This window comes from Octodon degus, unplaced genomic scaffold, assembly GCF_000260255.1.
Source record: "Octodon degus isolate 3935 unplaced genomic scaffold, OctDeg1.0 scaffold00093, whole genome shotgun sequence".
NCBI lineage: Eukaryota > Metazoa > Chordata > Mammalia > Rodentia > Octodontidae > Octodon > Octodon degus.
The window spans coordinates 8,339,887-8,363,859 of NW_004524669.1; the positions used below are offsets into that span (position 1 = coordinate 8,339,887).

General features: G+C 58.0%; 5 protein-coding genes across 9 annotated transcripts in view; 1 reads left to right on the top strand and 4 right to left on the bottom strand.

The window, feature by feature from the left end:
* Positions 1-156: 156 nt before the first annotated feature.
* Positions 157-3,176, bottom strand: Irf7 (interferon regulatory factor 7). The gene is made up of 9 exons (XM_023722766.1): positions 3,094-3,176; positions 2,468-2,770; positions 2,229-2,391; positions 1,939-2,152; positions 1,621-1,679; positions 1,262-1,472; positions 621-1,100; positions 425-543; positions 157-355 (listed from the first exon to the last, which is right to left on the bottom strand). Exons 2-9 carry the CDS (start codon positions 2,485-2,487, stop codon positions 182-184), a joined length of 1,440 nt encoding a protein of 479 aa, XP_023578534.1. The 5' UTR covers positions 2,488-2,770; positions 3,094-3,176; the 3' UTR covers positions 157-181.
* A 364-nt stretch (positions 3,177-3,540) lies between these two features.
* On the bottom strand, positions 3,541-10,055 carry Cdhr5 (cadherin related family member 5). Of its 5 annotated transcripts, none has more exons than XM_023722747.1 (15): positions 9,959-10,055; positions 9,713-9,885; positions 9,530-9,580; positions 8,298-8,390; positions 8,075-8,176; positions 7,882-7,992; positions 7,626-7,793; positions 7,112-7,202; positions 6,904-7,001; positions 6,619-6,819; positions 6,382-6,495; positions 6,225-6,309; positions 5,727-5,816; positions 4,223-4,407; positions 3,541-4,040 (listed from the first exon to the last, which is right to left on the bottom strand). In XM_023722747.1, exons 1-15 carry the CDS (start codon positions 10,044-10,046, stop codon positions 3,597-3,599), a joined length of 2,094 nt encoding a protein of 697 aa, XP_023578515.1. In that variant the 5' UTR covers positions 10,047-10,055; the 3' UTR covers positions 3,541-3,596. The 5 variants fall into 5 exon arrangements, with proteins under 5 accessions (XP_023578515.1, XP_023578513.1, XP_023578512.1 ...); XM_023722745.1 differs by having other exon boundaries at positions 3,541-4,037; positions 5,727-6,137; XM_023722744.1 differs by having other exon boundaries at positions 5,727-6,137.
* A 55-nt stretch (positions 10,056-10,110) lies between these two features.
* Sct (secretin) lies at positions 10,111-11,818 on the bottom strand. The gene is made up of 4 exons (XM_023722901.1): positions 11,721-11,818; positions 11,553-11,654; positions 11,334-11,451; positions 10,111-10,203 (listed from the first exon to the last, which is right to left on the bottom strand). Exons 1-4 carry the CDS (start codon positions 11,816-11,818, stop codon positions 10,111-10,113), a joined length of 411 nt encoding a protein of 136 aa, XP_023578669.1.
* A 6,763-nt stretch (positions 11,819-18,581) lies between these two features.
* Drd4 (dopamine receptor D4) lies at positions 18,582-21,279 on the top strand. The gene is made up of 4 exons (XM_004638040.1): positions 18,582-18,853; positions 20,047-20,151; positions 20,288-20,928; positions 21,077-21,279. Exons 1-4 carry the CDS (start codon positions 18,582-18,584, stop codon positions 21,277-21,279), a joined length of 1,221 nt encoding a protein of 406 aa, XP_004638097.1.
* A 2,086-nt stretch (positions 21,280-23,365) lies between these two features.
* Deaf1 (DEAF1, transcription factor) overlaps positions 23,366-23,973 on the bottom strand; it is a 30,707-nt gene continuing 30,099 nt past the window's right edge. Inside the window, exon 12 of the mRNA XM_004637950.3 lies at positions 23,366-23,760. Within this exon, the coding sequence (XP_004638007.3) occupies positions 23,656-23,760 (105 nt within the window). The 3' untranslated portion in view covers positions 23,366-23,655. The remainder of the gene's footprint in view (positions 23,761-23,973) is intronic.

Here is a 23,973-nt window from a genome sequence, read left to right on the forward strand (position 1 = left end):
GGATAAAGGGGTGGGTTTGCATGGGGGCCTGCAGTGTGCTCTGTGGGTTACCTCTTCCCAGGTGGGGTCCCAGCCGGTCTTGTGGGAAAATAAGGAATAGTCCAGGCCCTGCCAGAGCCCAGCACAGACCCATAAGACCACCTGAGTCACGGTAGCACTGGCTCTTGGCTCTTTATTGGGGTCAGAGGTTCCAGCCTAGGGCAGCTGGTTGCTCCAGCTCCATGAGGATATGCTCAATGTCATCATAGAGACTGCTGGTGTTTGACAGGCACAGGCCCAGGCTGCTGCTGTCCAAGGAGGATGTACCCTCACGCTGCACAACCTCCAGGTATGTCCGGCACAGTCTTGGCTCCACCTGTAGGGAGGCTATTTGTCAGGGCACCTCAGGATCATTAGGACTGCATGCCAGGACCACCTGCCTCACCTTCACCAGGATCAGGCTCTTCTCCTTGGGCCTCCCTGTTGACAGGTCCTGCCCAAAGCCCAGGTAGATGGTATAGTGGGGTGATCCTTGGCGCTGCCGGGCCCGGAACTCTTCAAGCTCTGCAGGAGGAGTTGGGTAAGCAGGGTGGGTGGCAGGGTCCCAGGATCATCCAGGCAGACCCCTCACCAGGCCTCACCTCGAAAAAAGGTGCTGAAGTCAAAGATGGGGGTGTTGTAGTTGCGCTCCAGCAACCGAGCTGGGGTGGAGGGGCTGGCAGAACCCTGTGGGCTGCCCACCTCCCAGTACACCTTGCACTTGCCCATGCGCCGGGCCCACAGTGCCACACCACCCAGCTCCAGCTGCAGCCCAGGGGCCACATGCTGTAGCAGCTTCTGCGTGTAATGCAGCTGTTTCTGGTCTGGCAGCTCAGCAGGGCTAGGAAAGAACACGTGCTGGGGCTGCAGGGCCTCGCTGCCTACCCCCAGAGGGCTGTACAGGAACACACAGCTGGGGTGCCCCACCACTTTCTGCAGCACTGTTCGGCCCTTATACATGATGGTCACATCCAGGGCCCCTGGGCTAGGCTCTGTTGCCAGGGCCAGGAACTGTGGCTTAGGGCAGGACATGGGCTCCACTGCCCATGCTGCAAGTGGCTCCTCAGGAGGCTTCACCAGGCCTGTTGTGACAGGAATGCTCAGGTTACCCTGCTGGTGACCCATATGGATACTGCTGGACCACTCCCTGATGGTGCCCCAGCCTGCAGTACCCACATTCTGGACAAGGGTCAGTTCTTGACACAGACGCAGGTCCAGCCACCCACAGGGCATGGCCCCTCACCAGGAGCCTGCGGTGGGGCGGCTGGGTTTACAGTCACCAGCTTAGCTTCCTGCAAGTTTTCCCCCAGGAAACTCTGCTGCAGAACCTGGAGCAGGAGGTTCCCTATAGCACCATCCTGGGTGGGTAGACGGTTTGGACCAGTGGGCTCAGCATCTCTTGGCAGAAGCAGCCCCAAAGGCTGGGGAGATGGCTCAGTGGAGTAAGTGCTTCCCTGGCAAGTGCAAGAGCCTGAATTCAATCCCCGGTTCCGCAAAAAAAAAAAAAAAGAAAAAACAAAACCCAAGTGCCCACCCTGCAACAGGAAGACCATCAGTGTGAGAAGCTCCCAACTCTGCCACCCCAGAAGAGCTGGAAACTACCTGTGTGGGCGGGGCACCTCTTAGTGGCTCTTCCTCCCCCAGGTTTGTGGCTGGACCTTCTGAGGGGGAAAGGGGAGTGGCCTGAGGACCTGAGACTAGACCAACATCAGGCTTCCTTGTCCCCTCCCCAATTACCTGGCACCTGAGCAGCCCAGGTGTCTGGCAGCCTCCCAGACCAGTCCCCGACTCCCCGACTCTTAGTCTTAGGTAGAGATGGCATAGCTTTGGGCCCCAGCTCCCTTCCGTGTAGGTCGGGGATTTCTAGCGCCAGGGCTACCTTGAAGCCCGCTGACTCAGCCCTTTGTGGGTGTTCCTCACCTCTGCATCCCCGCTCCAGGCTGACTGCATACACCTTGTGCGGGTCAACGGGGTCCCCTGAATTGTCCTTCTTCCTCACAAAGCACTGCGTGCTATGTAGCGCACAACGGAAGTTGGTTTTCCAGCCGGCTCGTTCTGCAGCCTCAGCTTCGGGTGGAGGCGGACCACCCGCACTGCTGCTGGGCGGCCACCGGCCTCGGGCCACTGCCCAGGCCTGGGGGGGATGGAGAACGTGGGCGGGGCTGGACTTCCGGCAGCATGGGGGGCTCTGGGACAGGGTTGGTTCCCACCTTGAAGATGCGTGCATCGGCCTCGCTCAGGTCCTTGCGACCAAAATGCTTCCACGGCACGCGGAAGACAGTGTGCGCCTCGTCCAGCCACCGCAGCCCCTCGTAGCGGCCACTGCTGACCTCACCCAAAAGCCACTCTCCGAAGCGTATGCGCTGCGCTGCCCTGTGGGCGGGGTGGCCATGCTGGTTAGCCCAGTGCCGTCGTGTGCAGAGCCGGCCGAGGTGGGCAAGGGTCTCACCTCTCGGGGGACGTGGCCATGACTCCTGCTGCGAGGTTGGGGTCAGGGGCTGTGAGAGGCTATGGCCTTTACAACCGGAGAGATCGAGGTTCTGTGTCAGTTGTGGCCACAGGTATCGAGGCCAGGTGTCACAGGTGTAACCAGGTATGCAGGGTCACAAATGTGGATTAGACTTGAAACCACCTCAGCGTGGATTCTGGGGCCGAGGTGGCTGCAGATATGACTTCAGATGCGAGGGGGTGCGCACGTGAAGCCACAGGTGTTGGCCCAGCGTCCGGCCTGCAAGCGGTGACAGGCGAGACCCTGCGGGATGGGAGGGAGGCTGCAGGCCACGAAAGCGAAACTGCTCCGCGGGGAAAGAGAAAGTGCTGCGCCGAGGAGGAGGGGAGAGCGAAACCTAACAGAGGCGCTGCGGAGTTGCACCCACACCTGAAGGCACTATGCTGGCCAGAACCAAGACCCTGGTCTGGTCAGCCCCCGGCCCTGGCCCCGCCCCAGCTCCAGCCGCCCTGCCCTGACCCTCTCGGTGCGCTGCCCTCGCCAGCTGCTGTCCGTAGGCGGACAAGGGCTCCGTGGGGGCCCAGCTCTTTTCCCCTCGCTCCCTGTGGGTCTGGGGTCGCGCATACCTGGGTACCGGAGCCGCCGGAACGGGACGTTTCAGCGCTGGGAGGAAAGAGGCAGAGGTTTTATAGAGGGCGGGAAGGGGCGGGGGGGCTGTTGGGGCGGAGCCAGGGCTGCAGGCTGGGAAGTGCTCTGGGAACGGGTCCCTGGCCACGCCCACTGCGGAGGCGGGGCCTGGCCCGGGGGGATGCCGGGAAAGGAAGCGGAAGCCGACCTCAAGTCAGGCCCTTTCCTGGGAGGTGGAGGGAAGCAGGGGTGTTGACTGGATTACGTCCAGGGCCTGAAATGAAACTTGGGAGGAGCTACGGGGCCGCCTGCTGGATCACGTTACACGTGCTAGCAACCCGGGCACAGGGCGCAGTCCGCACTTCTATGGTTGAAAGCAGTGGGCGTCGCCACCCGCCCAGTACTCATGGCAAACCCGAGATACGATGGCTCCAGGGTTAGAATGGCCACTTTATTTTGTAGGGAAGGGATGACAGGGAAGGGGAGAGAGGGTCAGGTAGTGCTAGATATAGGTAGAGTTGCCCAGCTTGTCATGGGGACCCCTGTCCTGGTCCGTGTCCTCTTCGCCACTGCCCTCCGAGCCGGCATCACCATCCTCACCAGCCTCAGCAGTGTTGAGGACCACAACGTCGGCTTCTGCCCCGATGTCCTCCCCAAACCACACGGCCTTGTAGCCGCCCTCAGGTCGCCGCTCCTTGGTCAAGATGGACCTCACAGCCGAGGGGCTGTCTCCAGCGCCTCTGGTAGCCACAGGGGACTCAGGGCCAGGGGGCTCCAGGACCTGGGGCTCAGGGTTGGGCTGCTTGTGGCTGAGGGGCTCGGGATCTGGGGGTGCACACAGTGTCTCCACAGGCATGGGGTCTGGCGTAGGGCTAGGGGCAGATGCTTTGGTATCCTCGTGGTCGCCCAAGAAGGCCTGATTGTCAAAGCCGTGGGGTGGGAGCTGCTGGGGGCCAGTGAGGGCATCAGGGATAGCAGACGGGCTCCAGCTTCCACAGCCCGCCCTGCACTCCCGCTCCTCTGCCCCATCGCTGCCCCAGTACAGTCACTCCCCACCTCCCATCTTTTGTTCCCCCTCGCCCCATCCTTGCCCCATGACCTGCATCCCTGCCCTGGCCCCAGGCTCACCGCAGCTTTCCTGGAGCAGCAGAGCAGCTGGGGCCCGTAGTGCTTGGAGAGGAGCACAGCCAGGCCAATGAGGGCCAGCAGCAGCAGTGCACCCAGCACCCCTCCCAGAACTGCCATGTCCACTGTGGAGAAGCGCTGATCCTCTGGGCTGCTGCCTCCTGCTGTGGCACCACCTCCTGGTGTCCCTGCAGAGGCCCCGTGGCCACTTAATGTTGGAGGAACACGGTTCTCCCCTCACCAACCTGCACTAGCCTGCGTACCCTGAAACAAGTCAGGCTGGGACTGTCCCCCAGAACTGAGGTTCCAGGGAGTGAGTGCTGTGTCCTGCCACGAGACCCTCTGGGGACAGTGGGGCCCAGGAGGCCACTGCAGGAGGGCAGTGTAGGAGTCTGGCTGACCTAGGGGAGAGACACTCTGTGGCCTCCACATCAGCTCACTAGCACCTTACTTAGACCAGGTGCAGCCCCATCTGCCCAGTTTCTTTGCAGATATCTCCTTGTGGATAGCTGGTGTGGCTCCTGGGTTCTGTGAATGTGTCCCAGTGACCATGCCCAGTGGCCTCCACACCAGGCACCTGGCCTGTTTACCTCAAACCTACCAAGGCTTCCCTGGGAAACTGGTTTGGTTTCCATCCTGGCTTCAGGAAGGTGTTGTCCTACACATGTAACCTTCTTGTGTGCTGAGCTCCCCAAGTAAGTTGTACCATCTTTTCTTTTTTTTTTTTTTTTTTGATGGAACCGGGGATTGAACTCAGACCCTTGTGGCTTGCTGGGGAAACACTTATTCCACTGAGCCATCTCCCCGGCCCCTGTACCATCTTTTCTGACAGTGTCTCACTGTGTTGTCCAGTCTGCCTCAAATTCATGGGCTCAGGTGATTCTCCTTTCTCAGCCTCCAGAGCAGCTGAGACAGAAAGTACACTGCATTTGCCTGTGTCATCATTTTTTGTTTTGTTTTTTCCGGTAACGAGAATTGAACTCAGGACCTTGTGCTTGCCAGGCAAACACTTATTCTACTGAGCTATCTCCCCCGGCCTATGTCATCTTTTTGTTGTTTGTTTTTTTGAGAGGGGGTCTTACTTTGTAGTGCAGGATGGCCTTGAGCTCACTATGTAGCCCAGGTTGGGCTGGAACTCCTGGTAGTCAGTCCTCCTGCCTCAGCTTCCCATCCCAGGACTGGCTTACAGGCATGTGCCACCACGTCCTACTCAGTCTTGCAATCTTCATTTCCAACCTGTGATTTCCTAATCTTTATAGCAGTACTTTGGATTTTAAGACCTAAATTACAAACAGCCCTGAGAATTGTGGGGCTCACTAGATCCCACATCTAGCTGCTGCCCTTCTATCTTCTTGAGGCCCTGGACCCTGCCGTCCCAAGGGTCAGACCCCTCCTTGGGTTCCTAGTGTGGCCAGACTGGGCCAGCCTGGGTGGACCCATTCCCAGAACATCCCCAGGACCACCCAAAGCCTTGGATCAGGAAGGCCAGGTGGAGTGAAGACTCTACCTGAGGCTGGGGAGCTCCTGCTGGACCCAGCTGACATCGGCTGAGAGGTCCCTGGCTTCAGGGTCTGATCTGAGACTCCCCCGGGAATGGCTGGCCGTAGAGAAGAGCCAGTTGCCACCCTGGGGGTTGTTGCCCAGGAGGTCCCTGGCTTTGGGGTTTGAGCTGAGACCCCACTGGGAGTGGCCGGCAAGGGGGAGGTGCTGGCTCCCATAGCAGGGAGCCCCCCAGGTATAGTAGGAGCAGCCAGACTTAGGGTTGTGCCTAAGGATGGGTGAGAGCCAGTGGCCCCCTCAAGGCTGGTCACAGGCGGTCCTGGAGAGGTCCCAGGGGGTCTGGGGGCTTCTGTAGCAGTGCTGGTCAAGGGCCTGGTGGTTCCTCCGGCTTCTGGGGTCTGAGGGATCTCTGGGGGTCCTGGGGGACCAGGGACAGCACTTGGGCTTACCTTTCCCCATTTGCCCCAGTAGAAGAGCCGCCAAGCTGGCGATCCCCAAGACTCACCTATGGAGGGGGGTGCCTGTTCTGAAACCCAAATCTCAGCAATGGCAGTCGCTGTGTCACCGGTCACAGTGTTTGTGGCTTCCACCTGGGGCAGAAAGGGTGCTTGACCTCACTGAGACTCTGTACCTTGCTTCCTGGGACGTGCCTCCCAACTCACCTCTGCGTAGAAGATTCTTTCATGCTCCAGTGCCATTGCTGTGAACACGGTCTCTCCGTTCATCCGGAACTCAGAGCAGTTAGTGATTCGGTACGTGATGGCTGAGTTGAGGCCCTGGACATGCCACAGTGGTACTGGGCCTCACCTACCCCAGGTCCCTCCCAAGCCACCCACACAGACAGGAGACCAATCCAACACAGGGACCCGCCCAGGTCTTGGGGCATAGGGGGTGCCTACTGGGAATTCAGGGTCCTGTGCCTGGATCCTCAGAGGCTGGGAAGGGGAGGCTGTGTCCCTGACAACCACACCAGCGCTAGAGCCAGGAGCCACAATGCCGCGGTACAGGTTCTGGGGGAAGTGAGGCGGTCTCCCAGCTGCAGAGCGGGCCTCCACGGTTACCTGGGTCACTGAGTAACGGGCCTGATCGGCCTGGTCCCCCTGGGGAGACGGGAGGCAACAGTAACCAGCAGGGCACTGACGGTGGAACTGAGACTCCTGTTAGCCACCCCACGATGCACTCACCCGGATCAGCAAAATGAAGGTGGTGTCCCTGGGGACCATCTTGGCCATGGTGAGGTTGCCAGAGTCTGGGTCAATGACGAAAGTGTTGTCCGTGTTCCCTGCAGGGATGTGAAGCAGTCAGGGCTGGTCCCTAGAACCGAGGCCCAGGGTCTGAGCTGGGATGGGGCAGGGTTCGTGGCGTGGGGAGCTGGGCCAGGTCTTCACTCACCCCCCAAAATGCTGTATCTGATATGTGTGTTGATGCCCCGGTCCCCATCCACAGCATAAATGGGTCCAGGATGCAGGATGAGGGGAGATGGCTGTGGGGACAGGGAACCTTATGGACCTGGTACAGAGGGGCCCATGTTTTGGGTGAGTGAGCTCTTGGAGGGGTTGGGGTCCCCATGGCCAGATATCTGCCTGTTGGCAAGCTCAGGCTCCTACTGGCCACATAGTGGCCTCAAGCTGGGCCGAGGGGCAGCTGCCCTGGGGCCACCAGCCTGAGGCTGCAGGGCCCACATCCTGGCCAGGCCCCAGGCCTCCCTGGGGCTTTCTCCTGTCCACCCACCACCCAAAGCTGAAGGCCGCGTTCACTGAGGAAGTTTGTACACATCAGCTTCAGGAGCAAAGGAGAAACCGCTCCCATCACCTGGTCCCCACCTGGGCCTCCTAACACCCACTCTGGACCGGGGCTGCCCCTCCCTAGTGTCCCATGGGACAGCCCTCCCCTGGGCCTCCATTACCAGTATATGCCCTGTCGGGACAGCCCCGTGGTACTGGGCCTGAATGCAGACATAGCCATCTGAGTAGGAGCAGGGTAGGAACCAGGGTGGCCGCAGGTCAGCCGGCTGCACATGCAGAACCAGGGTGGCCGTGGCTGTGTGGCTGGGCTCCACATTCTCCCGTGTGTCCTGCAAGAGCAGCCCCTGCCATGTCAGGCTGGGATCCACTGGGATGGGGCCCTGGCAGAGCTGATGTGCTGGGCACACAAGACCTTACCCGGACCAGCAGCTGGAAAGTCATGCCTTGCCACTGGTAGAAGTCCAGGGACCGGTCTAGCCGCAGGGCAGGGCGGTTCACCCCCATCAGGGAGAAGAAGCTGCTGGCATTCTGGTGGGGAAGAACTGCCTGAGACCTGGAAGGGAGGATGGGCAGCCACAGGGTCCATGTTTGGGGGCAGAGTGGCACTAACCGGGGTCACTTCCTGGAGGGTGTAGTACAAGACATCCTCTTTGTCTTTGTCGGTGGCCTTCAGTTCGCCCTCAGGGATAACTGTAGAATTCACTTTGGTGTCCTGGACAGGGAGGGACTCAGTTGGACTGGGTGAGCTCCTGGCCTCCAGTGACAGGGTGGGCTCCTGGCCTCCACCCACATGCAGAGGCCCAGGTGGCAGCAGCTCTGGCTGCCCAACTCACCTCCACCACGTCCCACTCCTTGACCTCAAAGGGAAACTCTGGGGCATTGTCGTTGACATCCAGCACGGACACCAGCACTACCAGCTGTGTCACCTGCGGACCACAGCCTGTCAGCCTCCCGGTCCCTCCAGGCAGTGCAGCTGTGCTCCTGGCCTCCTCCTCCTCCTCCCTTTTCCTCTATTCACTCCTTCCAGTCATTCTTTCCCAGGTCCACCCAGCAGCTGCTGCTAGGCTTGCAAGAGACCCCCACAGGGCTCCAGGCCCAGGTAGGGCTCACAGTGAACAGGAAGTGAGCGGCGAGGCTCAGCAGAAGGGGCCAGTGCTCTGGGAAGTGAGTGGGGTCTGAAAGAGACCAGCAGGACCCCAGCACAGCCCACACCCTCTCATCTTCAAGAACAAACCCAGGAAACCAGACTTGAGTACTTTAAAGATACTTTGGGGGAACACGAGCCAGGTCGTCAGGTGGGCTCTGCTTGGGCTCTGACTCTCCCAGGACCAGGATTAGAACCTGGGGCTTGGTGCACATCACACAGCAGCCCCCAAGGTTGCATTTAAGGAGTGAATCCTTACCTGTTAGGGACACATACCGAGGTCTTGAAGGTGACATGCTGGAAGCAGGGTTGGGTTGTGAACCTATCTTTGAACATTTCCCTAGTGAGAAGCTAAGAATGGAGCGGACTGGGCCTGGGTAGGCACAAGGCAGGGTGGCCCCAGCACCCCAAGAGGGGTCGCTTCCAATGCAGGACAGGGGAGGCAAGAGAAATGTGTGTCCCAGGCTGTGCCGACGTTTGGCTTTGACTGCAATTAGAGACAGGCCAGGAAGCTCTGGGCTAGGCTGGGCTCATCATGCACAGGGAGGGGGTGGACCAGGCAGGTTAGAGGGAAGATTCCAGAGAGGACGCACAAGGCCAAGGCCCTGGAGGGACTCAGTGAGAGCATGGGCCCAGGTCCAACTGTTGTGCAGGATGTGCAGGGTGGGGGTGGGGCAGGAGGAAAGAACAGCTTCCCCAAGCACCACGGAGGCCCCTCAGGGTGTCAGTGTGGGGCTGGTGTCGGGATGCCTGGCAGACGTTGGGATGGTCCTTGGCTGGGTGTGTGGGTCCAAAGCTCAGGGCACAGTCTGAGCTGAAGCAGTGTGGGCGTAGTCAGCGGAGGCTGATGTTTGACAGTGGCAGGCTGAGGTCACAGAGGAGCCCCTGGGGAGCTGTGACTGGGTGACAGGGAGGACTCACCACTGTGCTGCCCCTCCTGCACTCCAGGTGAGCCTCCAGCATGGTGTTCTCCTGTGGGCCACACAGGTCTGTGACTCCCAGTCCAACCGGCAGGTGCCCCCAGGGCTCCCATCACTGTCACCCTTGAAGCCCCAGCCTTTCTCCCCAAATCCTCTCCACGGGAACCCAGCCTACTGCCCGCACCTCATAATCAGGGGTCACGTTGAGGAATAGCTCGTTCCCCAGGATCTGGAAGGCAGAGGGTGTGGACGAAGATCCCAGGGTGACGTGCTGGCCGTCCGGGACAGAGATGTTCACCAGGGGCCTGGGGCTGCTGTTCTCCTCGATGTTGATCAAGGTCTTGTCCACTGAGCAGACTGGAGGCAGAGAGGATGGTTGGCTCCTGCCACCCCTGCTATGCACCCACCCCCGTGTCCTGACAGCACCTACCCTGGCCCTGGGCTGCTGCCCCTGGGAGTTGACTGGGCGGCACCAGGAGCAGCAGCAGGGGGGCCCACAGCAGGGCCCTGGCCCCCATCTTGGCGGCTGTCACCTGCCGGAAGATCTGGCAGTCTACAGTCAAGAGCTGGGCCTTTCCTGCCTCAGAGACGAACTTTGACCTGGCAGGTGCCACCCACTTTATGGCCCTGATGACGGCTCCACCAAGGGGGTTCCCGCAGGCCGGTCAGGCCAGGCTGCCACCCAGGGGAGGGCCTGGGTGTCATTCAGCCTGAGCCAGGCTTCATTCAGACATCCTGAGGAGGGGTGATTCAACCCAAGCACCATACAGGGTGTGGAAGAACTGAGGCTGTTGGGGGCCATGGGCCTGGAGGCTGGGAACAGACATGGGACCTGGGGACAGGGCTGGGATAGGCCGGAGGTAGCTGTGGAAGGTGAGAGGTCCAGGGCAAAGAGCATCAGCCTTTGGCTTTGGCTCATCTCCTTCCCCACTGCCACCTGCCCACTCCTTTCCTTTGGCCAAATCCCCAAGGCCACCTCTTGGGGTGCACATCCCAGTGTCCCACTCAAGCTGCCTCCCTGCACTGTCTGAGGGACAGGCTTGGGTGTCCTAGGGTGCCCCCTGTCTGTCAGAAAACTTGGTGTGTGTGAGACACAACCTAGTGGGGAGGTGGGAGGGCTTTGGGGCCCCTGAACTCTCCCAGGGCATCTGGCGGCATCTCTCATCCTCCCATCCCCCTCAGCAGCTGTCCCTAGGGCCTGAGCTGTCCCCAGGAAAGAGGAAGGGCTCCCCCAGACCTCTGTCCAGCACTCAGCACCCACTGAGCTCAGGTTCCCCCAGTGCTGCCACCCCCATGTCCATCTAGTATCGAAGGCAGCCTCAGCGCCTTGAGCCCCTCAGCCTGCACTGTCCTACAAGCCAGCCTCTGGGGCCCTGGGTGTCTTTGCTCCCGTGTGCACCCAGCCCTGTGTGAGAGAGTACGGCTGCTAGGCAGTCAGGCAGTGCAGAGATGAGGGTCAGTACCTTAGGGCCCAGGGTTTGAGGCTGGCCACCAAGTTGGGGGACAGCCCCCCACCTGATGCCCACGAGCAGACGCACAGCCATGGGCCGGGAGACCTGGGTACTCCTTCCTTTATTGCGATGAAGTGTAGCCTGCCCTTGCCCGTGCCCCTGCACCCTGCCGGTGGCTGGACTCCTCTTCCTCCTCTTCACCAGGGAGCTGGGTGGCTCCAGCCAGCCCAGGAGGCAGCCAGAGAGATGGGGCGTGGTCCAGGGGTCCCCCCAGGGGCCTCCTGCAGAGACAGCACCTTAGGGACTGAACTGGCACCCAGCCCCCCTGCCCTCAGGGCTGACCAAGGGCCTCACCAGGCCTGTGAAGTACGCACGTCCAGCCACAGCAGGCACAGGGGGCCGTCCACAGGCTTGGACCTGGTAGTGCAGTTCTCTAGGTCCTGCTCGCTGTCCCCCCAAATCAGAATCAGGCCTGGAGGTGGGGCAGTGATGCGGCGCCTATCCCAGCCCCAGCACATGCCTGCTTGCCCGTCCTCCTACTGTGCCTTTCCTCCAGCTGTTCTGGCTGCTCACCTGCGCTTGCCTACCAGGCCCTGCAGCAGGCGCTGCAGCCTGGCGTTGTCCCGCAGGCGGCTGAGCTCACTGGTGAAAGTCCCGTCCGAGTGCCGGGTGGCCCTGGGGATGGCAGTACTAGGTCAGGTTGGGCAGGGTAGGGGTGCTCCCCTGGGCCGCGGGGCTCACCTGGGCGGGGCGGGGCGTGCAGCAGGGCCCCCGAGCAACAGCAGCAGCAGCAGCAGCAGCAGCAGCAGCGGAAGCAGCCGCCGCGGGCAGGGGGCCATGGTGTGGGCAGTGCCAGGCACTGGACCCCCAGGTCAGTGCCGTGTTTTATAGGGGCCCTGGCGCCGCGCAGTCCGGAAGCATCGACAGACAGGGAAGGTCAGGGCCGCCCCCACAGCTGTTGCTGCTGCCTCCCGCCCCTCTGCCATGAGGACATGGGGCTCTGGGGCGCGGCCACCAGCTGGCGTTCAGGCGGGCCAAGGGGAATGGCGGCGCCAGGGTGGGGGTATAGGGGGCCGCCTGGAGACTCGCCAGACACTGGCCAGGATCAGAGCCTTCCAGACCTGGTAGCCCTAGCAGTAGGCCCTGCAGTTGAGGGGCGGGGAGGGAACCCTGCTGTCCCTGATCCAATTGAGAGTTTAAAGCCCATGGCATGAAGCTCCGCTGGCTGTTGCAAACCAGTCCTGTCAGGTGGCATTTAAAAAATCATTGCAAGGGCCAGGCTTGGTGGCACATGCCTGTATTCCCAGAACCTGGGAGGCTGAGGCAGGAGGAGTGCTTCAAGTTCCAGACCAGGCTGGACTACAAAGTGACTTCAAGGCCAGCCTGAACTACACAATGAAGTCCCTGTGTAAAAATAAAAAAAGAAAGAAAGAAAGAAAGAAAACCAAGCAAGCAAACATTAAAAATATTTGTGAAATGTTTTAAAGCAGGTCGGTTTACAGAAAACTTGAGTTGAAAGTGGACAACCTCTTTCTTGATTCCTCACGCTCCCTTGCCAGAGTCAGGTTATATTCTATTCCAAATGTACAAGCCCAGGTCGCAGCCTGGGTCAGAATGTCACTTCTTTATGACTGCACACACTTTGAGTGTAAGCATGTGCAAGTTTTTCTTCACCCATTTATCTACTGAACATTTGCTGCCTTCTTTTTTTTTCTTTTTGTTTTAGTTTTTTGAGACAGGGTCTCGCTGTATGTTCAGACTGGCCTTGAGCTCACTCTGCAGCCCAGGCTGGTCTAGGACTTGTAATGATCCTTCTGGCCTTGAGCTCACTCTGCAGCCCAGGCTGGTCTAGGACTTGTAATGATCCTTCTGGCCTTGAGCTCACTCTGCAGCCCAGGCTGGTCTAGGACTTGTAATGATCCTTCTACCTCAGCCTCCTGAGTGCTGGGATTACAAGTGAGTGCCACCATGCCCAGCCCTAAATTTTAAATACTTTCTCCTATGGGTTGGGTTTTCTTTTCCTTTTTTTTAAACCAGGAATTAAACGCAGGACCTTGCGCTTGCCAGGCAGGCACTATGTTGCCGAGCTATATACTGAACTTTCTTTCTTCTTTTCTTTTCTTTTCTTTTCTATTTTAAGGAAGGATCTACAGGGTATTCAGGGTCTCACTACTAGATCATACTCATAGTGATCTGCCTGTTTACAGCCTCCCAAGAGCTGGGATTACAGGCATACACCATCCATGCCCAGTCTCAATTGCTGTCTCAGCACGCCCCGGGGGTGGGGCCAGCAAGGCAGGCCCAGGGACCTGGCCCCTGCGCTTACTTGCAGGTGTTTTAATCTGCTGAACTATTTGGCCGGCCCTCTTTTTTCTTTTCTTTTTTCTTTTGATAGTATCATTTTTTAAGATGGGGTCTCACGCTACCCAGGCTGACCTCAAACTTGTGGGTTCGGTGGTCCTCCTGCCTCAGCTTCCAGCACAGCTGGACCACAGACTACACTGAGCCCACCTAGGACTCCCTTGGGCTCACAGCTTCAGAGGTATACAGAGAGCCCGTCCTGGTCTTCGTCTCAGTCAGAGAAGTTTATATTTGTAATCCCGTGGAGAAGTTTTTGGAATCCCATCCAATCTATCACTTCCAGTGCAACCCATGGCCAGAATAAAGACAAGACATATTTATAGTTTTGGAGAGCCAAAAGGTCTTAAGTCCAGCCATGATGATGGCTCTCTGGAACAAAGGCCTCGACCCAAGCCTGAACCCAGGTTTTATTCATTCAGGAAGAAAGGCGTGGCTTGAGGATGAGTGGCAAGGAGACTGGCAGGAAATAGGTGAGTGCTGTGAGCTGGGCTAGGTAGGAGGCCTGCTCACCTCCCCAATACATAGCGCAGGATGTGCAGAAGGAATCCTCTGCATTACACAAGTGAGATAGGAGCTAATGTTTTGGGGTCTGTGCTTCAGCTCTGATTTTTATTTTATTTTATTTTAAAAATTATTTATTTTATTTGTGTGTGTGTGTGTGTGTGTGTGTGGCCAGCTCAGCCCACCAGGGGGCGGGGCGGGCTGGCATGTGGTGCTGGGGGATTGAACCTCAGTCCCTGTGCTTTGCTAAGCTTGTTCTAAGTAGGTGCTTTAGACCACTGAGCCACCTCACCAGCCCCTCAGCTCTGATTTTAAAGCCCCAGAAAATCATAGCCTCGTATTGAGACTTAATCCCAGCACGGATGGCTCTTTATCTGTCTTGTCCTGGCTGACACAAGGGATCAGCAGGTGGGGGCCCAGGGACACGCATGCCGTCTTCACAGACTACCACCAGCACCTTACCTAGACCAATATCAGTGCTTAAAGCCAATTGAAGTGATAAGGACAAGTCCTAGCCAGCTCTGCACATATCCATGCATGGAAAGTGGGTCAGGCTCAGCCAAAGTGGAGACAACTGCTCCTCTTTCAAAGACAGTTGCCAGTGGTCCTCCACAGATGTATAGGTCCATTGCCAGCTGGCACCAGGGCAGAGGCAGAGACAGAGCAAGTGCCAAAGAGGAAGGAGCCCGGTAACAGATACTGTCCCCAAAGTCACACCTGAATGGCCTGCCCAGACACACCCTGGCATCTCTCAAGTGAATCTGTGAGGCTGCACGGCAGTTCTGTGGAAGCACCAGCTGTGATTTGTAGGTCACACATGGGCGCTCAGCTCTATTCTCCAGAGCTGTACTCTTGCTTCCTGAAGCTGTACTGGGGATCGGAATCAGGACCTATGATTTCCAGGCAGGCACTTATGCTAGTGAGCTATATCCCTGGCCCTTCCCAAAGTCTTTTTTTCCCAAAAAAAGTTGTTTTGGGGTTTTTTTTGTTGTTGTTGTTGTTTTTTGCGGAACCAGGGATTGAACTCAGACTCTTGCATTTATTCTACTGAGCCATCTCCCCGGCCCCTCAAAAAAAGTTTTGAAGCTTTAATATTTTGAAATTTTGCTAACTTTGCTTTTTTTTTTTTTTTCCTTGTGGCACCAGGGATTGATCTCAAGATCTTGTGGCTGCCAGGTAAGCGCTCATTCTATTGAGCTATCATGCTATCTCCCCAGCCCCCAACATTTTGAAATTTTGAAGGTGTTTGTTTTCCCCAAGAATACTTTTGGTTATTTGGGGTTTCTTACAGCTCCACATGAATTCTAAGATCAGCTTTTCTATTTCTCATCCCCAGCCCCACACCACCCAGCGTTTTCAGGTTTCTTTTCTTTTCTTTTTTGTGTCAGGAATTCAACTCACAACCTCACACTTGCCAGGTAGGAACTATGCCACTGAGCTACATCCCTGGCCATGTTTAGTTTTCTTTCATTCATTCATTCTTTCTTTCTTTCTAATGTGTTTGTTACAGGGTCTCACTACACAGCTTGGACTCATAGTGACCCTCCTGTTTTCAGCTTCCCCAGCTCTGGGATTATAGGCATGTGCTACTGCCATGCCTGGCTTGGTGGCTGGCTTAGCTCGCCTATGAGTGAGGCCAGTTTGGCATGTAGTACCTGGGTGGAACCTGGGTCCCTGGGCTTCCCTAAGCAGGCGCTTAGTCTGTTGAGCTATATTGCCAGCCCATCCTTTTTAGTTTTCTTGAGACAGTGACATGCTGTGTAGTTTGAGCTGGCCTCAAATTCCCTGTGATCCTCCTGCCTCAGCCTCCCCAGTGCTAAGATTACAGGCATGCATCACCATCCCTGATCTCTGAGTTTGTTTTTTTCATTCCAGTAGGGGTTTTCTTGGGATCACACAGAAACACAAAACTCTTTCCTCTTCAATATTGGGCATTTCTTATTTCTTTCTCGAGCCTCATTTCTTTGTCAAGAACTTCCATGGAACAGAAGCCACAGATCTGGGCCTTCTCATCCTTTTCCCAGCCTCCAGGGAGAAGTGTGGTCTCTGTGCACTGTGCGTGAGTGGTGGGAAGCCACGGAGCTCACTGGATGGTTTGGGTACTGGGGGTAGAGCGCAGGGCCTTTGCATCCAGGAGCTCTACAGCCAAGCTAGCCCTTGCCATTCACAGACCCTTCAGTCGGTCAGATGCTTATGTTGCATCAACTGGGGTGCTGGGGTGGGATTTTCTCTTCATGCCATTGGCAGGGTATCACAAGCAGGGATTCCCATCCGGCACCCTGCCCTGGCATTCCTGGGAATGCTTTGTAATCCTTTCGAAGCACAGCTGGAGTCTATTTGCTCGCATTTCATTGAGAAACTTTGCATCTAGATTCAGAAGAGTTATCACTCTTGCATCCTCCTTCTGGAGGTCATTATTCTTGAGTGTGGAGGTTATTTGTGTATTTTATAAAGACCATATACTGCTATCATTCTGTATGTATAAGATATTTACTACATATATGATTTGTTCATCTGTTCTTTTATTCTATAGTGAAAGTTGTAATTTTGACTGACTCCAGTTCATCATTTGTGGATCATGCTACCAGTGTTGAGTCTAAAACTATGCCTAGTGCCTAGCGAGTGCAAGGTCCTGAGTTTGATACAGTACTGGAAAAAAAAAACAAAAAAACCCTAAAATTCTGCCTAATCCTAGGTTACAAAAATTTTCCCCCTAACTTTACAAGTTTAAATTTAAAATTGATTTGGAGGGGCCGGGGAGATAGCTCAGCAGAATAAGAACTTGCCTGGCAAGGGCCTGAGTTCAATTCCCAGTTCCAAAAAAAAAAAAAGAAAGAAAGAAAATTGATTTGGGGGCTGGTGAGATGGCTCAGTGGTCTAAAGCACGTACTTAGAACAAGCTTAGCAAAGCACAGGGACCGCGGTTCAATCCCCCAGCACCACATGCAAGCCAGCCCCGCCCCTGGTGGGCTGAGCTGGCCACACACACACACACACACACACACACACAAATAAATAAAAATTAAAAAAAATTGATTTGGAGCTAGTTTTGCATGTGTAGATACCTCACATAGGAAGCAAAACCCTGGTAGAAACAGTACCCACATTCCTGCTAGGAAGCTGACAGAATCAGCATGGGCAGAACTGGCAGGTGAAGCAGTGGCCGGCAGCACCTGCCACCCTCACACCTGTGAGATCCCCTCTGATGGTGGCACACATCTGGGCACAGGGAGAGGCTCAGAGCAGATGAGGCTGGAGTCTCTCTGGGCACAACCCAGGTCCCAGGGCCAAACATGCTGGACTTTAGCCCTAGAAGGTGTCCTCTGCCACAGGTCACTTACACTGTGCCCTCTTTTGTTCAAGTGTGGCAGGCAGAGGAGACCCCTGGCCTCCGAGGATCTGCCCCGAGAGCCTGGGGTCTAGAATGTGGCCCAGCTGGATTCCAGGGCTGCTTGTCACACACCCCATGACCTTGACCATTACAGGTCTGTTTTCTTGGAGTCCTTGATATTTCTATGTCTGTTTTTTTTTTTTAATCTTTTATTAATTTATTTGGTATAGGGTCTTGCTACGCAGCTTGGACTTGTGGTGATTCTTCTGTCTCAGCCTCACCAGTGCTGGGATTATAGGTGTGCACCATGAGGCCCAATTCAGTGGCCCAGTGTGTGGAGTGCCATCCCTGGGGCACACTGAGATGGTGAGTGAGACTGGACATGGTGGCGTGCACCTGTAATCCAAGGGCTTGGGAGGCTAAAAACAAGAGGATCACTATGAGTTGGATCTATGTAGCGAGACTCTGTAAACTCTGTACTAAATAAATACTAAATACTAAATACTCTGTAAACTCTGTACTAAATAAAAAAAATTTTTTTTTCAGTGACCCTGAAAAAACTCCTTTTATTCTGTCCTTGCACTTTCTTCTCACACTCTTGTAATCTGCGGGCGTCCTGGCTCTTCTGGTCGCTTTCCACTGTGTTCCGTGCGTCCTGGGTGTAGGGGCTCGGGCAGTCAGTGCAGCCCATGCAGAAGAAAGGGGGCGTCCAAACGAAGGGGAAGCTCAGGACCCACGGTTCTCACCACCTCACAGGGCAGCACCTAAGGTCAGAGAGGGCCTGGGGCTGACGCTGAACCCGCTGCACACAGTGGCCCAGGTAGGGTCGAGGGAACCTGTGAGAGTGGAGGCAATAGGGGCCGGGGAGGTGGCTCAGTAGAATGAGCGTTTCCCTGGCAAGCGCAAGGGTCTGAGTTCAATCCCTAAATAAATAATAAATAAATAACGAGGTAGGCATGTGGGAGCCCTGGGGCGGGAGCTGGAGGCTGCGGCAGTGCCTGCCGAGGAAAGGCAGGGGGAGTGCCCGCCTTGAGGCGCTGCCACATGCCCGAAGCTCCGGTCGGGTCCACTGTCTGCCCCTCCCTCAGTATCTCTCTGTGCGGACCGCACATCCACTCCTTCGTGGCGTCGCATTCGCGAAGCTGGGCTTGCGGGTCTGCCAGCACAAAAGCCCAGGGTGCAGACTGCGCACTGCGGGGCTCGTGCACTGGGGCGGGGCTCGCGCACTGGGGCGGGGCTGTGAGCTCGAGGGGGTGGGGCTTGTTGTGGGCGGAGCCGAGCGGGGGGCGGGGCTGTGAGCTCGCGGGGTGGGGCTTGTTGTGGGCGGAGCCGAGCGGTGGGCGGGGCTGCGGAGGGGAGCCAGGCAGTCGGATGAGCCGGGCGTCCACCCTGGCGCGGGGCCGTGCGCCATGGGGAACCGAAGCGCTGCAGAGGCGGGCTGGCTGCCTGCGGGGCGCGGGGTGGGGGTCTCGGGCCTGGGGGCAGCGGGGGTGGCGTCGCTGGCGGGTGGCGCGCTGCTCATCGGCGCGGTGCTGGCGGGGAACTTGCTCGTGTGCGTGAGCGTGGCCTCCGAGCGCGCCCTGCAGACTCCCACCAACTACTTCATTCTGAGCCTGGCGGCCGCCGACCTACTCCTCGCACTGCTCGTGCTGCCGCTCTTTGTCTACTCGGAGGTGAGCGGGCACCCACCCTGCTCCTGCGACCCCGTGCCCTCCGCGGCCCCAGCCCTGTACCCTCGCTGGACGCGTGCAGACCCAGCGCGCGGCCTCGGGAGCTGGACCCTGAGCAATTGCAGGGCACCTCATCTCTGCGTTCCCCAGGGCGTTTTGCTGTCCCTTTGTCACCTCCTCTGTCTTGGCCTCTGCCACCCAAAAAGAGGCCTCTGTTCCTTTAGTCAGGGACCCCAGAAACAGGCGACTCAGCCTGTCCAGTACTGCCCCTCGTCAGCTGGACAGATGAGAAGATGCAGGCTTGGCCCCCTCACTACCCCAGGGTGCACACACCACGGAATGCACCACGGCCACGCACTGCCTCTCACGAGGTCGCCAGCCCACCCCGCGGACCCCACAACCCAGGTGCAAGAAACTGTTGGCAATAGCAGTGCAGGGAGGACGCATGCACGGCTTGCGGGCTTGGGAGCAGAGGGGGCGGGTTTGCTTTCCGACGCCCCTGCTGTGGCGCCCACGCCTCTGAGCGGAGCTTTGGCCGAAGCAAAGCCGCTTAAGCGCTGGGCCGGGACGTGGTGGGGGAGGAGACGCCGGCTTCTGGGTGGACACCTGAGTTCAGACGCTGAGGTGAAGCTTGCAGCAAGGACATGCTTGTCCTCGGCTGCTCCCAAGCTGTGCACGGACGTCACTGTGACGATTCTTAAGCACCTAATCGTCCCCATCAGCGGGATTTAGAGGGGCCGCTGGCCGCCTCTTTGCCCTTGGAGGGGAGACACTCCACGCATGATCCTGGACTGGGCGCCGCGCCGAGTCATGCTGATTTCTACATTAATTTGTACTCAGGACAGTTGTGAGGTGGATATTGTCACCACCCTCATCTCAGAGAAGTAAAAAGTAAAGTACTTATTCCAAGTTCTGAAACAGGCAATGTTGCCAGAGAAGATGGTTCAGGGGTGCCTTCCTGTCCAGCCAGGGCTGGGGCTGCGATGACATACCCCAAGGGTCTCTTCAAGGTCCTAACACAAAGAGACCTGGGCAGGGCAGCTCGCTGGGTGCTCCCAGACGCCTCAGGCTGGCATGGGGCCTGTCCTGTGATCCTCAGTCCCTGGGCCCCGAAAGAGTGGGAGCTAGAAAGGCCGGCATGGCTGTGGCTGGAAATGGCAGGTCCCTGTCTCTTGCTGGCCCTCCTGGCCGCCCAGGCCCACAGCGGAGAGTGGCTCCTGAGTCCCCGCCTGTGCGACGCGCTCATGGCCATGGACGTCATGCTCTGCACAGCCTCGATCTTCAACCTGTGTGCCATCAGCGTGGACAGGTGGGCGCACCTGCCCTTGCCCCGCCCTCTCTGCCCCCTGCGCACCTGCTCCTCTACGCCAAGCGCTCTGAGCCCGCTACTCTAAGCACTCCAGTACCCCCGCCCCCCTCACCGCGTCCCTGCCCGCGCCCTGCAGGTTTGTGGCCGTGACTGTGCCGCTGAGCTATGGCCGGCAGGGCCGGCGTCAGCTCCTGCTCATCGGCGCCACGTGGCTGCTGTCCGCCGCGGTGGCTGCTCCTGTGCTTTTCGGCCTCAACGACGTGCGCGGGCGCGATCCGGCCGTGTGCCGCCTGGAAGACCGCGACTACGTGGTCTACTCGTCCGTGTGCTCCTTCTTCTTGCCCTGCCCGCTCATGCTGCTGCTCTACTGGGCCACCTTCCGGGGTCTACGTCGCTGGGGGGCTGCTCGGCGCACCAAGTTGCACGCACACGCGCCCCGCCGGCCCAGCGGCCCCGGCCCGCCCCAGCCACCCGGGGAGCCCTGCACCCTGGACCCTGCGGGCTCCGCGCCCGGCCTCCCCTATGCCTTGGATCCCGAGGACTCTGCACCCGGGATCTCCTGCCCCGCAGACCCCGCGGATCCCGCATCTGGGCTCCCCTGCGCTCAGGACCGTGCGGATCCCGCTCCGGGCCTTCTCCGCGACCCCTGCACCGAATACTGTGTTGCTCCAGACGCCATCCCCGACGCGGCGCTCTCGCCGCACACCCTCAGGAGGCGGAGAGCCAAGATCACCAGCCGGGAGCGCAAGGCCATGAGGGTCCTGCCGGTGGTGGTCGGTGGGTTCCCGACCCCGAGAGCGGGAAAGGGAAGGTGAGGGAGGGGGAAGCAAGGAAAGCACGGGGTACGAGGACACAGCGCGGGAAGGGACTGAGAAGGGGTCCCGGATGTGGCGCCCAGGCGCCTGCTCATGGCGCCCATCCCCAGGGGCTTTCCTGGTGTGCTGGACGCCCTTCTTCGTGGTGCACATCACGCGCGCGCTGTGTCCTGCCTGCTCCGTGTCCCCACGCCTGGTCAGCGCCGTCACCTGGCTGGGTTACGTCAACAGTGCCCTCAACCCAGTCATCTACACAGTCTTCAATGCGGAGTTCCGCACCTTCTTCCGAAAGGCGCTGCACCTGGGCTGCTAGCCCAGCCTGGAGGGAACAAGCCCTGGTCTGATTAAACCGATCCTTTCCTGACACGCGGCGTGTGGCTGTGGGCGGTGGGCAGTGGAGTGGGGACTGGGCTCCACGCAGGGTGTACTGCCAGCCCCTGATCCCCATGGCCTTGCCCTTTGGGAAGAGGGGATCCAGGGGCCTCAGGGGGTCCTGCAGGGAGAGGCTGGGCAGGCGAACCCTGCTGTCCGGCGCCACTGCCTGAGCCCCAGCATGAATGCTGCCCCCAGCTTGCGGGTCTGGAAGGCCAGCGTGCCTCACGACCTCAGCAGCAACAGCATCGGGAAGCCCCCAGCCTCCCAGTAAGTGCCACTTGCCATACATCAGGGAAGATGGGTCACAGTTTCATGGGAAAGGGTGACACCACGTGGGGGGTTGGGGCTCGTTTGGCTTTTCCCAGCTAGATATACCAAGCCCTGCTGGCCCCGCTGAACAGCTCTGTAGACAGGTAGCTGCTGAAGCCTCTGCATTCCAGGACTATCACCTGGACCCTGACAGCAAGCCTTGCAGAGAAACCCCAAGCATGAGCCCAAAGGTTTCATTTTATATTTTATTTTATATTTTTAATGTGTTTGGTACAGGGCCTGTGTATGCAGCTCGAGCTTGTAGTGATGCTCCTGTTTTCAGCCTCCCCAGCACTGGGATTATAGGTGTACATCTCACCTGGACTGGGGGCAAGGCTGGAGTGGCACTGTGATCCTGGGACTCAAACCCCTGTCCCTGTGCTTGCCTAAACAGGCACTTAGTCCACTGAGCTCTCAGTGGCCCTCGTTTTTACTTTTATTTTTAAAATTTATTTTATTTATCAATGTTTTGAGACAGGGTCTTGCTATGCAGTTCACACTGTCCTTGACCTTACTTTGTTGCCCAGGCTGGTCTCAAAACTCACACTGATCCTTCTGCCTCAGGCTCCCAAGTGCTGGGATTACAGGCATGCACCAACATGCCCAGCCTGAATTCATTGTAAAGAAAAGGGGAGGGGTAAGATGCTTCCCAAACCTAGGAAACGTCTGACTCCAGGAGGCCAGTGGTGTCTATCTGGACTGCCCCCTGTGAGGTCCTGGGCACCTCCCCAAGTTGTGTGTGGGGGCATCCACAGGCCACCCTCTGCTCAATGGCGACCTGGGAAGCCCATGGCTCACCTAGTGGCTTCCTGCTACCTTTTGCTGCAAACCCTATGGCCAGGGCCAGCCCCCTGCAGGTATTCAGCAGCCTCTATGTTGCCTGGCTGGCTGGGGTCAAGGGCTGAGAAGGTCCCTGCCTGAGCTGCAGCCACCAGAGCCTATCTATCAAAGGGTTAGGCCAGCATGAGGGGCCCAGACTCTATGTGAAGACCACAGTCTCAGCCTGGGGAGGGGCCTCAGAATGGTCCCCAGAGCACAGATGCCCCCAAACCCAGTGCCCTGGAGGCTTACACCCTCAGGTCTGAGACCCACAGCCATAGGTGCTGCCCCGTCCTTGCACAGGTGGGAATACCACTCTCAGCCAGGCTGGTCTACCTGTCTCCTTAGGCCCCTTGAGGGAATCCAGCGGCCTGGATGCCCAGGTGGCACCAGGAGGGTATGGCTGGAAAGCTGGGGAAACTTCTGGAATATAGCAGCATTGACATCAGCAAAGGAGGCCACCGATAACCAAACATGCAGGGAAGGGGGCCCCCAAATGCATCCAGGCCCACAGCCCTGCTCCTGAGGGTGGTATGGAGATGCCCAGGGCTCAAGCACTGGGCATGGGCCACCAGGCAATATGTTCCATGTGCATTAAATGTGTCACCTCAGGCATAGCTTGGGCACCATGGTCACTGGGCAGAAGAACTGGGCATTGAACTCAGGCTTTTGTGCTTGCCAGGGAAGCACTTATTCCACTGAGCCAACTCCGTGGCCCCTGGGACCTCCTTCTTTAGCCACAGTTAAAGCTGCTCAGGCAGATGTCCTGTTCCCAGAGGCCCCTCCTGTGGTCAGCAAGAGAAACACTGAAGCTAGACCCTGCCAAGTGGACCAGCACCATGAGGACAAATAGGATGGAACCCCTCTAGCTGAGCCTGAACCAGGCACTGGGTGGGGTGGGGATTATTTACAACTTTATTGACAGACACGTATGTGTGCGTGCTGCAGCACAGGGACACCTTGGGTGACTGCACGCCCATGATCCAGGTAAGAGCACCGTGAGGGGCGGGGACCTGGTCTGCCACTTGCCACCAGTCCTTCCAGGTGTTCGGGTAGGGCGTTCCTGTGCAAGGTGCTGTGGCTCAGGGCTCACCAGAACCTGCCTACCAGCGGCCTCCTGCTTGTCTCCTCCACACTGCATGGGCCACAGGTCTTTGTCCTCATGGGAGGCACCAAAGTGCCTGGCTCACACGGTGACCTTCTCAATCACGCCGTCACTGACATGGACCTCATCAGCCTGGACGGTGACAGCTGCTGACTGACCGCATATGTGCTGGTGGTCTTTCCAGTCCTATGAGGAGGTAAAGACAACAGCCACGTGGCAGGGGGTAGGGGCAGCACCACAGACAGAGCAAGACGCTATGTGGCAGGGCTGTGTGAGGTCACCCTGGCCTTTGCCCCTAGAGCTGCCAGGCCAAGGTACAGCCTCCTGGCCCTTGCTTCCCACAACTCCTGAGCTTTCTGTTCAGGATCAAGTGACAATCAGGATGGGCTTAAAAACAAG